This window comes from Crinia signifera, chromosome 3 (assembly GCF_055691185.1).
Source record: "Crinia signifera chromosome 3, ASM5569118v1, whole genome shotgun sequence".
NCBI lineage: Eukaryota > Metazoa > Chordata > Amphibia > Anura > Myobatrachidae > Crinia > Crinia signifera.
In genome coordinates, this window is record NC_139219.1 from 280,324,646 (window position 1) to 280,338,810 (window position 14,165).

The window sequence follows — 14,165 nt, forward strand, 5'->3', positions numbered from 1 at the left end:
TCGGGTCCGATGTGCACGGGACCGTGCATCGGACCCGATGGCATGTCAGGGAGAGGCGATTTGGTCCGATTTAACCTTTAGGGTTACATTTACTAAGATGGGAGTTCTATTGAAGATGGGATGTTGCCCATAACAACTCTCCCAAAATCTCTCACTTTCTGATCCTCACACCCTGTTACATTTGGCAGGCTTTTCTGGGTTATTTAGATAGCCTTGAGCAAGCCTATTACCCATCAATAGCTATCGTGGGTATTAGGATATCCCTGTATGTGGGAAAATCCATAGCGGGCGTCGCCTATTCAATGCTGCCGTTCCTGACAGCATTGAAGGCAGATTACGACAAAACAGAAATGACTAAGTTTTTGATGTTTTCACATACACTTACCGACACTCGACAGATGGAACATTAAATTACAGCTGTTGAGTTACAGTCGAGCTGAGCAAAAACGGAATGGGATTCCGACTGTCGTGACATTCAAACAGCAGGAATCCCGGATTAAATACCTCCCTAAATCATCCCCCTGAGCTATTCAATTAGCCCTGACGACAGTACTTAATAGGAATGTTTTAGGCATCTGTACAGGTGCCGTGACCCTGATAACACAAGTCTGTGAAGTTTTCACAGATTCTGTGTGTTAACCCCCCACTAATATCTGATTACGTCAATCAACATGTTACGTTAACTAGTGTTAAAAATGGTTTGGATGAAGAAGGTTTGGGTGGCATTACCTTAATGGGGCTAACTTATTTCAGCCCTAATTAATCATACTTCCTGTTGCTGATAATCAAGGTATCATATCCATCATAATCAATTCATTTCTTCAACAAAATAAGATTCTTAATTAACCTCATTTGTTTTTAACAAAAAGTGTACATACCTGGGAATGTAAGGCGTCTTACACAGCCCACAAGATCTAGTCTAGATGGGGTGCTCTGGGAAAATGAGTGGATCTTCAATGGGAGGATGCGAAATATTTCATAGGGTGTAGCAGACCTTCTCCCAGTCATCCTTACCTAAGGAAGAGGAGATGTGTGAGCAGTTGTTCTCAGTATAGGCAATGTGGACCACTCCGTTTGTTCTTGTCCAAGTAAATCAGTGCCAATGCTGATATAAAAATAGACTTTACATTGGTGGATTAGTTGTTAGTTCATTAGACGATCCTTATGGTAGATAATCAGGGACATGCACATTCATATAGAGTCAATACAGATTTATTAGTATTTTGTATTCTGTAGGTTATTTTTACCAGGTTAATACAATGAGCAGAAGGAGGTCAATATTATAATATATCATGGAATGCAAACATCTTGTCATAGAGGTAACTGGTGGATAAAATTGTAAATTAGTGTTGAGCTCTCATTGAGACTCCTGGAGATTAACAGCTGAGCCGAACAATCTGATAATAGTCTTCTGGAGATTGTCACTTTGACTGATCTCATCATAGGTGGTCTTCTGGAGATTGTCACTATGACTGATCTCATCATAGGTGGTCTTCTGGAGATTGTCACTATGACTGATCTCATCATAGGTGGTCTTTTGGAGATTGTCATAATGACTGATCTCATCATACTCTAGGCGGTCTTCTGGAGATTGTCACTATGACTGATATCATCATAGGTGGTCTTCTAGAGATTGTGACTATGACTGATCTCATCATAGGTGGTCTTCTGGAGATCGTCACTACGACTGATATCATCATAGGTGGTCTTCTGGAGATTGTCACTATGACTGATATCATCATAGGTGGTCTTCTGGAGATTGTGACTATGACTGATATCATCATAGTGGTCTTCTGGAGATTGCCACTATGACTGATCTCATCATAGATGGTTTTCTGGAGACTGTCACTATGACTGATCTCATCATAGGTGGTCTTCTAGAGATTGTGACTATGACTGATCTCATCATAGGTGGTCTTCTGGAGATCGTAACTACGACTGATATCATCATAGGTGGTCTTCTGGAGATTGTCACTATGACTGATATCATCATAGGTGGTCTTCTGGAGATTGCCACTATGACTGATGTCATCATAGGTGGTTTTCTGGAGACTGTCACTATGACTGATCTCATCATAGGTGGTCTTCTGTAGATTGTCTGGGATGGTATATGGAGGTGGTCTGATGGTATGAGATGGCATGTGTGAGGGGTAGGACTAATGTTACTGTATGTGTGGGGTCTGATTGCATGTATTTTGTGATCTGATGGAACATGTAGGGGATCTGATATCATGTGTGGTGTGTTCTGATGGAATGTGTGATATTCTGATGAGATGTGGTCTTATAGTATGTGGATGAGTTAGATGGCTTTTTTGGGGAGTGTTCGGATTTCATGTGCATGGGGAGGGGGTCTGATGGTATGTGGCGGGGGTTTGATGGCACATGGGTATGTCTGATTGCATGTAAAAAGGGGTCTAATGGGATGTGTGGGGAATTTTAATGAATATATAGTATATACCCACAAACCTTTGGTGGGTGCAATAGTAAACAGTGACCACAGATCTATGGGCCAAAATCAGCAGGAAACGCATATGCAACCCCATAGTAGTTTCCTGATCAGGGCTGGCTCTGCCATTAGGCAGCTGCCAAGGGTGACAGGATCTGAGAGGGTGGGGTGCTGCTCGGTGCTACCAATTCTGAGTATCATGAAATTAAGTATGTCTACGAGGAAGACATTGCTTCTGTACCTAATCCAGGTGTCAGCTGTGGAACTAATATTCCACCTCAACACTTTCACTCGAGGGTCTAAAAATGTGGGGATTGGTGGAAGTGTGGGGTTGGGGGAGGGGGGGGAGAGGTTGGAGTTTTGCTAGGATGCTGAGAAGACTTACACCGGCCCTGTTCCTGATGTTCAGCACATTGCCCACGCATAGAACACATTCTGCTCATGTGAAGGACAGGTCCTACTCTGGCATTACTACGATGCAAACACCTCAGCATTTGCGGGTAGGGGCGGGGGGCGGCCAGTGTTTGGGAAAACAGAGGTGTGTTGCCCACCTTCTGGGGGTGGCCATGCCAAAGACAGCGTCGCAAATACAGTTTCCTTGACCTTGCAAGCCACTCTACAACTGCAAGTCACATGGAATGAGGTGAGCAGTCTAAACATTTGCAAATGCAGGCAGGAGGTGGTATACAGGCAAATGGTGGTATGTTCCTCCTCCTGCATTTGCATTGCTATTTATAACATATACTAAGCTGCTGTGAGCAGCGTACAATATGCGATCCGTTCTGAATCAGGCTCTAAGTTTGTTGTAATAGTAGTATGCATCCATACATCTATGATGAATGTAGGTGTGTCCAAGCAGCTATAGGGATAGTAAACAGCAGATTACATCTTTGCTGAATGTAATAAGCTTGTGAAAGTCGGAATATTATAGTCAATAGCAGCAAATTACTGCTCCTTGATAAGCAATAATACACATGGATCTTGCTATATGAGTCTAAGGCAATGGATTAATACTGCATACAACTCTGAGCCCTCTCTTTGCAAATTCTCAACTAAATATTGGACAACACATTCTATTTTAATTCTCCTAAGCCTAGAATCCATCCTTGAGTTGGAGAAAGATGCAGATAAGTAGTAGACAAAAATGACCATTAACGCCATCTTTCCATTAGAACCGCTTGCTGCATCTTGTTTGAGGAGCAGAGAGCTGTGTTCCGTCACCACCGCATGAGAAGATTGGCTGCATAGTTCATCTCTATAACAAGATGTAACTTGGGGAACAATTGAGATATGTAAAGCGCTTATCTCAGTCGCCCAGAAAGAAGGAAAGAAGCAATGGAATATCCTATGCTGGTACAGCAATAAATACACTTATGAATAGGTTTAGTTTCTAACTAAAATATGTGCCATACTCCAGTGTGGAAAATAATATATATTTTTCATGCAAACGAGTCAAATACATGAAAAATATACATGGATACCTAGATCATCTTTTAATATGCACAGTTTATTTTATAGATATTAGGAAATACTGTCATTATGCCAAAAATGTTAATGTCGCCATGTTAGCCACATGCCTGACTTACATGTATTATCACATCTTTATGTAAAGAATTTTGTCACATGATTTATGGGTGCGAAATCAGGTTTTATGGGCTCATCAAAAATTGAATGAGTGACTGTGCCAATGTGGGCACACAGGCTGGCTTCACATGGAGCAGTTGTATTAGGCATAGCTGCTGCTTCCTTGGAATGCTTACATACGGTAATGCAGCAGAAAGGTCTCTGGTATACATGTGTGATCCAGTGCAACATTGGCTGAGTATCTGAGATGTTAAGCAGACAGCTCTGTCACTGAGGCTTGGTAATCTGTCAGAAGATGGACACCCTGGACTCAGGACCGGATTAAGGGGGGGCACAGGGGGTCAGTACCCCTGAGTCCTTTCCTATATCTAGGGACCCCTTGTGGTCAGCATGTAATTTTTTTAGCTAAAGGTTTTGTGCATGGGAGTGGGGTAGTGCTGCAGATTCACCTATCTGCCAATGTGACAATGATTAATGGTGCTGAGCATCGGGAGCTAAGGCACACTGACTGCACAAGTGTGCAGTGCATTACTGGGAGTTGACTAAGTCCCATGAGACTTTGCACCAGAGGTCAGAGACTGAGAGGTTTGTGCTGAGCTCTGCTTCTAAGGCCCATGGAGGACAGCAGCAGCAGCGGCCTCGTCATGGGAGGGTTTTAATTAGAGGCAGCGCTGAGCCTGTCAGGGCTCCTACAGAGTAAGGTACAGAGGGACAAACACAGCCTTTTCATGTGGTATTTCATATATATATTTATGTTTATATCAATCTCTCCCCCTGCAGTTACCCATTGACCAAGTTTATACTGCCTTTACTCTGTGTTTTTACAGTTTAATATTCTCCCGTGCAGTTTGTGGCCAGTAATGACAAGTGGGAGGGGTTCCCCTGTCTAAAATTACACCGGGCCCCCCGAAGGCTTAATCCGGCCCTGCCTGTACTTGGCACTAGCACAAAAACGAGGTGTCATGCTAGTCTGTGAATAATACTGCCTTAAACATCTTTTGAATGCGCATGTGTATGAGGAGCATGCAGGGGAATGTGATAATAAAGGAACTGGGGAGGAATATTGCCTGCCTTAGGCCTTATTATGTACTCCCCCCTCCCCCTTGAAAGTCCCTTCTGTCCCTTCACACAGTGTCATATTATGTTGAGTGGTAAATATGATGCTGAATGGAATAATTATAATATAACATTATTTTTTGAGATAGCATTTGTTGTTTGTTAATTGGATTCTGGATAACTTTTATTCTTTTGGTTACCACTGTGCATATTAAAAATGTTTATTTTAATGTTTTGTCTGTTGTAACATTTTTAAAAGGTTGAACTTGATGGATGTAAGTCTTTTTTCATACTAAAGTACTATGTAATTATGTACAGCTTTATAACATGCAAATAGGGAATCATTTTAAACCAGCAATCCCATTAAAAAAAAGCATATGTGTGTTGTTGTCGTTTTTTAACCTTTATCACTGTTGCAGTCTATAAGAAGAATGTTGATATTTACCATTTTGCTTGTCCATAACAACTTATAAGATTGCAGATATCATTTATCTAGTACTTTCTAGAAAATGCTACCTAGAATCTTATTGGTTGCTATTGGCAATGGCAACAGCTCAACTTGTTCTCTTTAGAAGGCTGGATAAACGGTCTGTCTGGCAGCCATATTTGTTTGTCCTCCAGGGAGATTTTAGAAGTGATAAAATAATTTATAGGGAAATAGCTTAAGTCTATTAAACATATTTAAATTAAAAACTCTTTTATGTGGGATTGCAGCTTTAAAGACAATTAAGTGAAAGATTTGCATGGTTTGCATGCAAGAGAAAAGTGCACAAAAGAAAGCAATATAAAGAGGACAGAGAAGGAGAACGGATGCCATTCTTACTTGACACTGGTTCTTCATGAATCTTTCTGCTTGGATAGTGCTGTCTGACTTGTCTACTTTCATGTCCTGCTTTCTCTGATTTACCCATAGGTCATCACAGCTGACGCTCCTGAACAGCGATTTAGTATTTCTTTTCTCTGAACCTTTTACGTGTCCCATTGAAGTCACCAGGGGCAATGTGGAGGGTTTACTCGCTGTCTCCGTGTTTGGGAATGTGAAAAGCAACAACTCAGGGGTCTTCCTCTTCTGAAGGAGTTTCTCCTTCTGTATCTTTATAGCTGTTGTTTGATTTTGTTGTCTATTATCCTGTTTTTATTAGTATTAAGTGAAAAGTATGTAAGACCAGGTAGACCTCACCCATATTGCTGAGTAGCATACGCATAACATACTTTATGGTTCCATGAGACCTTGAGGCATACATTTACTTTTATATGAAACAAATGGATTATTTTTCATGACTGCAGCTTTTGATTCACTATTTGCATACGCAGAATCTGGGTATGAGATCTTTGATCTGTAATGTTCGGACTTCATAAAGTTTTTGTCTCAATTTGGAGAGCTAGAGAGGGTTGTGACACTATGAGGCATTAGATGATTTGGGTTTGTTGAACTTTTTGGGTACCATGAAGACACACCAATGCTAGGGCGAGTGTAGGGAAAGATGAATCAGACATGGAGACAATGAGGGAGCATTTAGAAAAGGTAAGAGGTGAAGAGTACAGAGATGCAAAGGCCAAGGGAGTGAATGGTGTCAGTTAGAACAATGTGATCAACTGTATCATTGGTCATGTGATACCTGGGGGGAAATTTAATAGGATGAGAGATTCAGAAAGTGAGAGATTTGCCAAGAAATCTCTAGTTTTTTTAAAGCGGCAATCATTTACACAACAAAACCAGTTTGATTTTGAAGTGTAAATGATTGCCGATTTTAAAAAATCATGGAGATTTCTTACCAAATCTCTCACTTTCTGAATCTCTCATCCACTTAAATTTCACCCCTGATTTGTAGTGGAGAAAGCCACTACTGGAACTAGACTTTCTCCACTGGCACACAATAGTACAGAAGCCATTTTGCAGTTGGTGAGTCTGAAGTCCCAAAATTGGGACTTGGATCTCTAGCAACAAATCAGCATCAAACTGTTCTATAGAAAGTGCTGGATGTTAGAAGCTGATTGTTTGCTTTAGACAATTTCACCACTCTATTTCTCCTGAAGGTTTGATACATGACACGTATTATGTAGCATTGTAAAGACAGACTTGAGCATTGGAAGAACAGGGTTGAAAAATAGATTGAAATAGGTGAAAGGAGTAGGTCAATTGAGGCTGAAATGAGGATTGACAGTCATTATGCGGATCTCTATTGCTTATTTAATCTGTGGCGATGTACACTGTACTGACACCACTGAGAGACACCACCGCCACCAGTGTCGTAGAGCAGCACTGGAATGTTGAGCAACGGTTGAACTGTTCAATTGTATTTGACTGACTGGTGTGCAGCCTGCAGGTAAGAATTATGGTCCCGTGCTCTAACACAGGACACAAAAAAGGGTGCTGGCGCTATAGGACTGTAAATAAAGCGGTACTGAAACCAACATTTTGGTTCTTGGTTTTATTTTATTGTATTGTATTGTAAAACCAAAATTCTTTCTTTGGTGTAAAAGGGTCAACACAGGTCTTAAATCCCAGCACTCCTACCCTGCTCTTGACTAGGGTCACACCACAATAAAACCTGGGTATTTCAGAAAACGTATGTGTTGAAAAGCTTTATCCCGGTAATTTTCTGAGTGGTGTGAATTGGGGTCAGGCTGCATCTGGCAAAATGACCCGGCACTCAAAAATGCCGGTTAATTGCCGGGTGGCCGGTGTGAAAGGGGCATTTGTAAATTCCCCCCAGTATCTAATTGGTTGCCCATAGCAATTTCCCATGTGAAATAAAAGTCCCATCTTAGTCAATTTCCCCCTAAGCCTCTAGAAGACCAAAATAACATGGGGCAGCTATGGGCTCTACAGATATAGTAGAAATCTGGGTTTTCATTTGATATTAAATACTGTGCTGTTTATGGATTTTTGAGTTAGTGCCACGATCACAGCAGAAGCAGAGCAATCACCTAGCTATGGCTCCTACAAGCCTTACAGAGTTTTAGATACAGGACATATTGTGAAAAAAAACGAAAAGTCCATCACCTGACATATATTTGAAAGGAATATTTAGCTGTAGTAATAATAGTTACAGGTATTCTTCTTTGAAAACTGACTATCAAGAAAATATTAATTATCTAGAAAAGATTTTAGACATGACCATTTTGTTTATTTTGTTTTTAAAGAAAACATTGCTTTTTTTATGTTACACTTTAATATAATTAAAGTAACTATTTAGGTGTTCACATACAAGTACTGTACATGGATTTGTTCAAATTTTTTTATCACAAACTTACTTGTCCATTCAGACAATATGGGTCAAATGTAATAGAGGGTTCCCATTTTTTAAAGCGGAAATCATTTACACTGCAAAACCAGGTTGATTGTGCCATGTAATGGATTGCTGCTTTTAAAAATAATAATAATAATAATAATAAGAATAATAATGAGAAACCTCTCCCAAAATCTCTCAATTTCTGATTCTCAAGTCCAATCGCATTTGGCCCCTTATATCAATGAGATTATCCCGAAAAGAAGGACAATGAGGAAATGTTGGACCGTTAATGTTTTCAGGGCCATATGAAAAATAACTGATAAATGGAACCTCTGATAGAAGTTTGATAGATCATAATATCTCTTCTAAAGGTTTCTAACTTGAAAGGATTGGCTCCTACAGCCATCTGCTGGTCATATGTTGGCAGTGCTATAAAATAGACCTACAGTACTGTACATTTTAATAGTCATACTGTAATTTACAAGGCATGTGGTGTTTTCAAGGGGAATTTTTTAACAACCCCACACTACTGTACATTAAAACATACAAAAGAAGGCATTTAAAATATGAATCTAAATTGAATTTAATGTAATTCTTTACTATGTGACCAAATACTCCTATTAGAAATAACCATTGAGGATTCTCCTTAAAGTTGTAACAAAATTGCCCATTGTAATGTGTTTGCCAAATTAGCCTTTCACAATCAGCTATAATTGATACATGCAGCATGTCTCCATTGCAGCTACTTGTGATGCCTACTTCTGGAATTCAGCATCTAGGTGGATTGTAATGCAACTGATACTGCACAAATACTGCACAAATAACCCAGTTCTGACCCGGGTTTAACCTGTGTCGGCCTGGGTCTCTGCGGTGTGAAAACGCCAAAAAGGAAAACCTGGGTCCAGCAACCCGGCATTCCAACCCATGTTAAAAGAAGGGTTTTACCCAGGTCAAACCCGGGTTGCTGGGTAGTGTAAAAGGGTAACCCGGCTCGAGTGACCCAGGTCCCGTTTACACTATAGGGAGGAGGCAGCATCAGCTCCAATCGCTGCCTCCTCTCCCCACCTACTGATGACGTGTAGCCGCTACCCCACACGTCCGTGTGATGTCAGTGACCCAGCTTATTGCCAGGTAGATGAGTGGAGATTCACCTTGCAAATGCCGGGTACGACCCAGCATTTGTGATGTGAAATGGGTATAATATAGGCAGCACCATTCATACAGTATGTGTCTGATTAGGCTGATGTTGTTTCCTAGTTGTAAATAAAGTTAAATATATTTTTTTCCCTGCGTCAGAAGTTTGAACTCCATTAATTCCTTGATGTGGAATAACCGGGTGGGTAGTGACCTTGATAAAGGTCATTATCACCCGCTAACATATTCCATATGGTACAGTATGAGAATTATTTGTAAGAATATCATATGTACAGCACTCACCTCCTCTCGTAGTATATCGTTAGTGGAAGAAGCAGTATATAAGCTGGCTTGGGATTGGCTGCTGATGCCACTGTCCTCCTTCAGACAATCATTATCTGAAGAATTAATCATCCATGGTTTAAACATCATTCCTGTATCAGTCGAGTCCGAATAACCCTCTAGTGGAGAACCTAGGGAGCTCATGGAGGTGGCACTGACATTGCAATTACGTAAACTTTTCCTTGGATAGATGGGCCACTGACTCTGAGGTTTTGGGCTCATGGGCCGACAAGGCATGAAATTCATATCAGAAACTGACACTATGTTTTTATAAGATGTGGTAGATGATTGTTTAACCACTAAAGGCTGGTCATTTTGATCAAATGTTGAACAGTTAACAGGCTGCTCAGCTAAAGTCATTTCATTTGCACCACACGTAAGGGAGTTCTTTATATCAACATCATCATTTGCAGTCTTTGGAGAACTTGCCGTCCTATCGTTGTCCTGATTCGGTTCTGAGCAGTCTTCATCTTCTGCTTCTGCTTTTGAACCGCTAAGCAAGTCTGGAACCACTGATGAATTTTCATTAGATAATTTCCTTGGCTTGTTTGGGCTTATAACATGTGTCGATAAACTTAGCACGCTAAGCCGCTTGAGTGAGTCTCTTTCTTTGCTTTTTCGCAACGCTTTCCAAGACATTTGATGAGATCTGATCTTTTTCTTATCGTCCTTGGCAGCAATTTCGGCCTGTTGAGCTGCATTATCTTTCTCTATAGCTTTAAAATCAAAAAGACTTGAGAACGACTTATGCGCCCAGGATAACCTCTCTTTCAGCCGCTTGCTTTCTGCACTTTTATTGCCTTTTATATCGTTACTTTCGGATTGGGACTTGGGCAGATCTGAGTTGTGTGGTGCCTTGATTGGCTCAGGCATATTTACATTTGACACACTGCATCTAAGTCTGGTGAAATTGTCCAGGTCAATTCTCCCTGGTCCTGAAGCCTTTCTCATACTTCTGTTGTATAGGAAACCATTTTCGTATAGTTCATCATCTGAGAAATCTGAAGACTGTTCGTCTTTGCATAAACTTGCTATCTGCCTACTACTTATGGCTGGGGGTTTAAGGGAATTTGAGGATTTACTTTCTGGGTTGTTTTTTATTGCTGAACACTCAATATTATCATCTACATCTGAGTTACTTCCATTATTACCAGGGTTGTTGCTCTTTGTTGTGATCTCAGAAACAGGAGACAATGCTGAAGATTCGCCACTATCATTTCTATTTGTGTCTTCTTCTGACATTTTATTACTATTACTTGCTTTGCATTGGTCAACGTTACCTTCACTTTCAAAGCTATTAATGCTGCTACAAGTGCTTTTGTCATCCTGTTCCACCACACAATTGTCCATGCTGTTGGTTGTTCCTTCAGGAACATATTTTTCTATATTCCCCAAGGCGTCTTTATCTTCTTCAAGGGCTAAGTCTTCACAGTCCTTATCAAAATCATCATCTGAAAAACTAAATTTTTCATCCCCTGAGCTATCTGTACTTTCTTCACTTTCTAAGTCATCCAAATGCGGAACAGAATTTGGCAAAACCATAATATTTACAATGGAGTTTTCATCTAAATCTCTTTTCATAGGTGACTCTTTTGTCTCAGAAAATGAACTATTGTTTACTTCAATAATATTGTTTTGCATATACTCTCCATCTAACACCTGATCCCGCAGATGAGGACCTTGTTCATCTTGGTTCCTTTCCATGTGCCCCTTATCCACATCCGTTTCGAGTGAGACTTTCATATTTGTGTTTGTTTCAGTGGAGCTCTTCTCCGCCGTATTGTTATTTGTGTTGGCTACATACTTAGCTTTCAGTGTATTTTTATCTGTGTCACCACTGGGAATTGTAGTGGGTGGTTCCTGAGTGTTTCTTCTACTATCTTCAGGTGAATTGTTTGTTTGAGGAGAACAAGTCTCCCTACATGGATCTTCTATAAGATGAACATCATCAGGCTTGTTCCGTGTTTCCTGAGCTCCTGTTCTCTCAATAGATATTATAATAAGAGGTTTGCTAGGGGGAGGATCGTCTACTGTAGCATGAATTCTTGACTCTTGAGGTAATGTGTTAGACGCATTGATATTTGCAAGCCTCACTGTGATATCACTGTTAATAGATGTACACTTTTGTACTTCTTGTGTGCTTTGTTCAGATACAGTTGGTTTTGGGCATGTCTCTGAATTATTACGTTTGTACCCTGATACTGATTTAGCTACAACTACACATATTTTTTCTCTGTCTTCATATGCGTCCAGTCCTGATGTCCCACAGACTACTTTTGTTGCATCATCAGTCAGTGACGGGCAGTGGTGATCCTGGACATATTTATCACTATGAAATGGTGCATTGTGTTCCCAATATTGCTGTGAGTTGGGGTCGCAGTCTTCAGAGGAATGACAATCTTGCTGATCAATGTTATCCTCATGCACTTGATTTTCTATGACTAATGATGTCCTTATTAATGTTCCATTACGCTGCTCTGCACAGGTCAAGTTAAGACCTTCTTTACGGAGAGGTTGTGTAAACGTATTTCTATGCCCTATACTTGCGTTATTGCCATGTGCTACTGAACTTCCTCCTTTGTAAGTAGGGATTTTTAAATGAATATTAGGCAGACTTTGGTGATAATTACTTATACCGACAAGAGTAGAAGTATCTGATCTTGCACAAGACAGACAGCCCTCTGACTGGGAGATGACACTGGCCGCTTTTTGTGTATCTGTCCTTACTTCTGTGGAGCTCTCCAAAATTTTATACTCTGCTTTTCCAATTGTTATTTCATCTTGCCGTCCATGGATGGTTATATTATTGTTCTCTTTATCGTCACTTGATTTTATTAGATTTGAAGCAAATAATTGTTTTCTTACAACTGGCTCCTTGTCATTATTATCAGTATCCAGTTTGTTCGAATCTGATGTAAGATTCTTTTGAGATGAAAAGAGTTTTGCTGGTGAACAGGTGGAAGACTCTGTCTGATCTTGGCCGCATAGAGTTTCTTTTGATAAATAAGTATTGCTTAAATTAATGCTGTCCTGGAACTTAGGTAACTGTGGACACACAGGGTCCTCCTTTTCCAGGATACTACAGTCTGACCTCCGGGTCAGTTCATCTGCAGTGTCGCTGGAAACTGATTCAACGTCCGAGATGCTCTCAAACGCATCACTTTTTAGTTCAGAGGGACTTTCACTGAAGTACGATCTGGTTTCAAAGTAATCTTCATCTTGATCCTGACTGAAAGACCCAAATTCAAGTGAGTACTGTCCAGCACTGAGATCCTCATTAGATTCCACTTTATTGTCAGAGTCTTCACTTAGTTCAGGGGCCTGTAATGACAAAAAATATACATTTTTTAACAGAAGCAAAAGTAAAAAAAGAAAAAAAATGCTTAATATAAGAATTATATCTCTCTCTCTCTCTCTCTCTCTCTCTCTCTCTCTCTCTCTCTTTCTCTCTCTCTCGATCGAAATGGAAGCAAGCTGCACAAAACATACACATTCCTGTTAGTATTGCTATTTAACAGTGATGCTGATGACTTTAGAGTCCAAGTTATCTCTGGGCCTAGTTCTGGTATGTACAGTGCCTTGCAAAAGTATTCACCCCCCATGGCTTTTTACCTATTTTGCTACATTACAACCTCTAATTTACATGTTTGTTTTTTTTGTTTTTGTTTTTAAATATGAATTGTATGTGATGGATCTGCACAAAATAGTCTAATGTGGTGAAGTGAAATGAGGAAAAAAAATCAAAAAATTGTCACGTGCATATATATTCACCACCTTTGCTATAAAGCCCCTCAAGTTATGATGCAACCAATTACCCATCAGAAGTCACATAATTAGTTAAATGAAGTCCACCTGTGTGCAATCAAAGTGTCACATGATCTGTCAGTATAAACACACCTTTTCTGAAAGGTCCCAGAGGCTGCAGCACCACTAAGCAAGAGGCATTGCACCATGAAGACCAAGGAGCTCTCAAACAAGTTAGGGACAAAGTTGTTGAGAAGTACAAGTCAGGGTTGTAAAGGGAAAGGGTCCACCAAAGTTGGCTCCTCAGAATTTTTTTTTTTGCTAATTGAAAAGTAGCTCAGTGACTGGATTCAATATCAGCCACCCAAATAGTGGCTATGTGGGAAGTATGTGCACTGCTGGGGTCCAAAAGCGGGAATTTTGAACATTGTGGACCCTTTTCTATTATCTTGGATGTATCTACATTGGATCGATTCTTAATAGCGTAAAACATTCAACTGAATTGCTGATCTTCTGCCCCTGATGAAGTCATTGAAATGACGAAATGCGTTGGGCCCTGTACACTCATTCGGTGACTGTAACTGTCAATGCTGTAATAACCCTGTACAGGCAATGTTGGTCAA

At 40.3% G+C, this 14,165-nt stretch overlaps 1 protein-coding gene across 1 annotated transcript in view; it reads right to left on the bottom strand.

Moving 5' to 3' along the window:
• Positions 1-14,165, bottom strand: part of ARHGEF4 (Rho guanine nucleotide exchange factor 4) — a 174,738-nt gene that overhangs the window by 76,748 nt on the left and 83,825 nt on the right. Inside the window, exons 2-4 of the mRNA XM_083178276.1 lie at positions 9,760-13,119; positions 5,910-6,215; positions 879-1,014 (exon numbers count right to left, since the gene is read on the bottom strand). Of these exons, the coding sequence (XP_083034402.1) occupies positions 879-1,014; positions 5,910-6,215; positions 9,760-13,119 (3,802 nt within the window). The remainder of the gene's footprint in view (positions 1-878; positions 1,015-5,909; positions 6,216-9,759; positions 13,120-14,165) is intronic.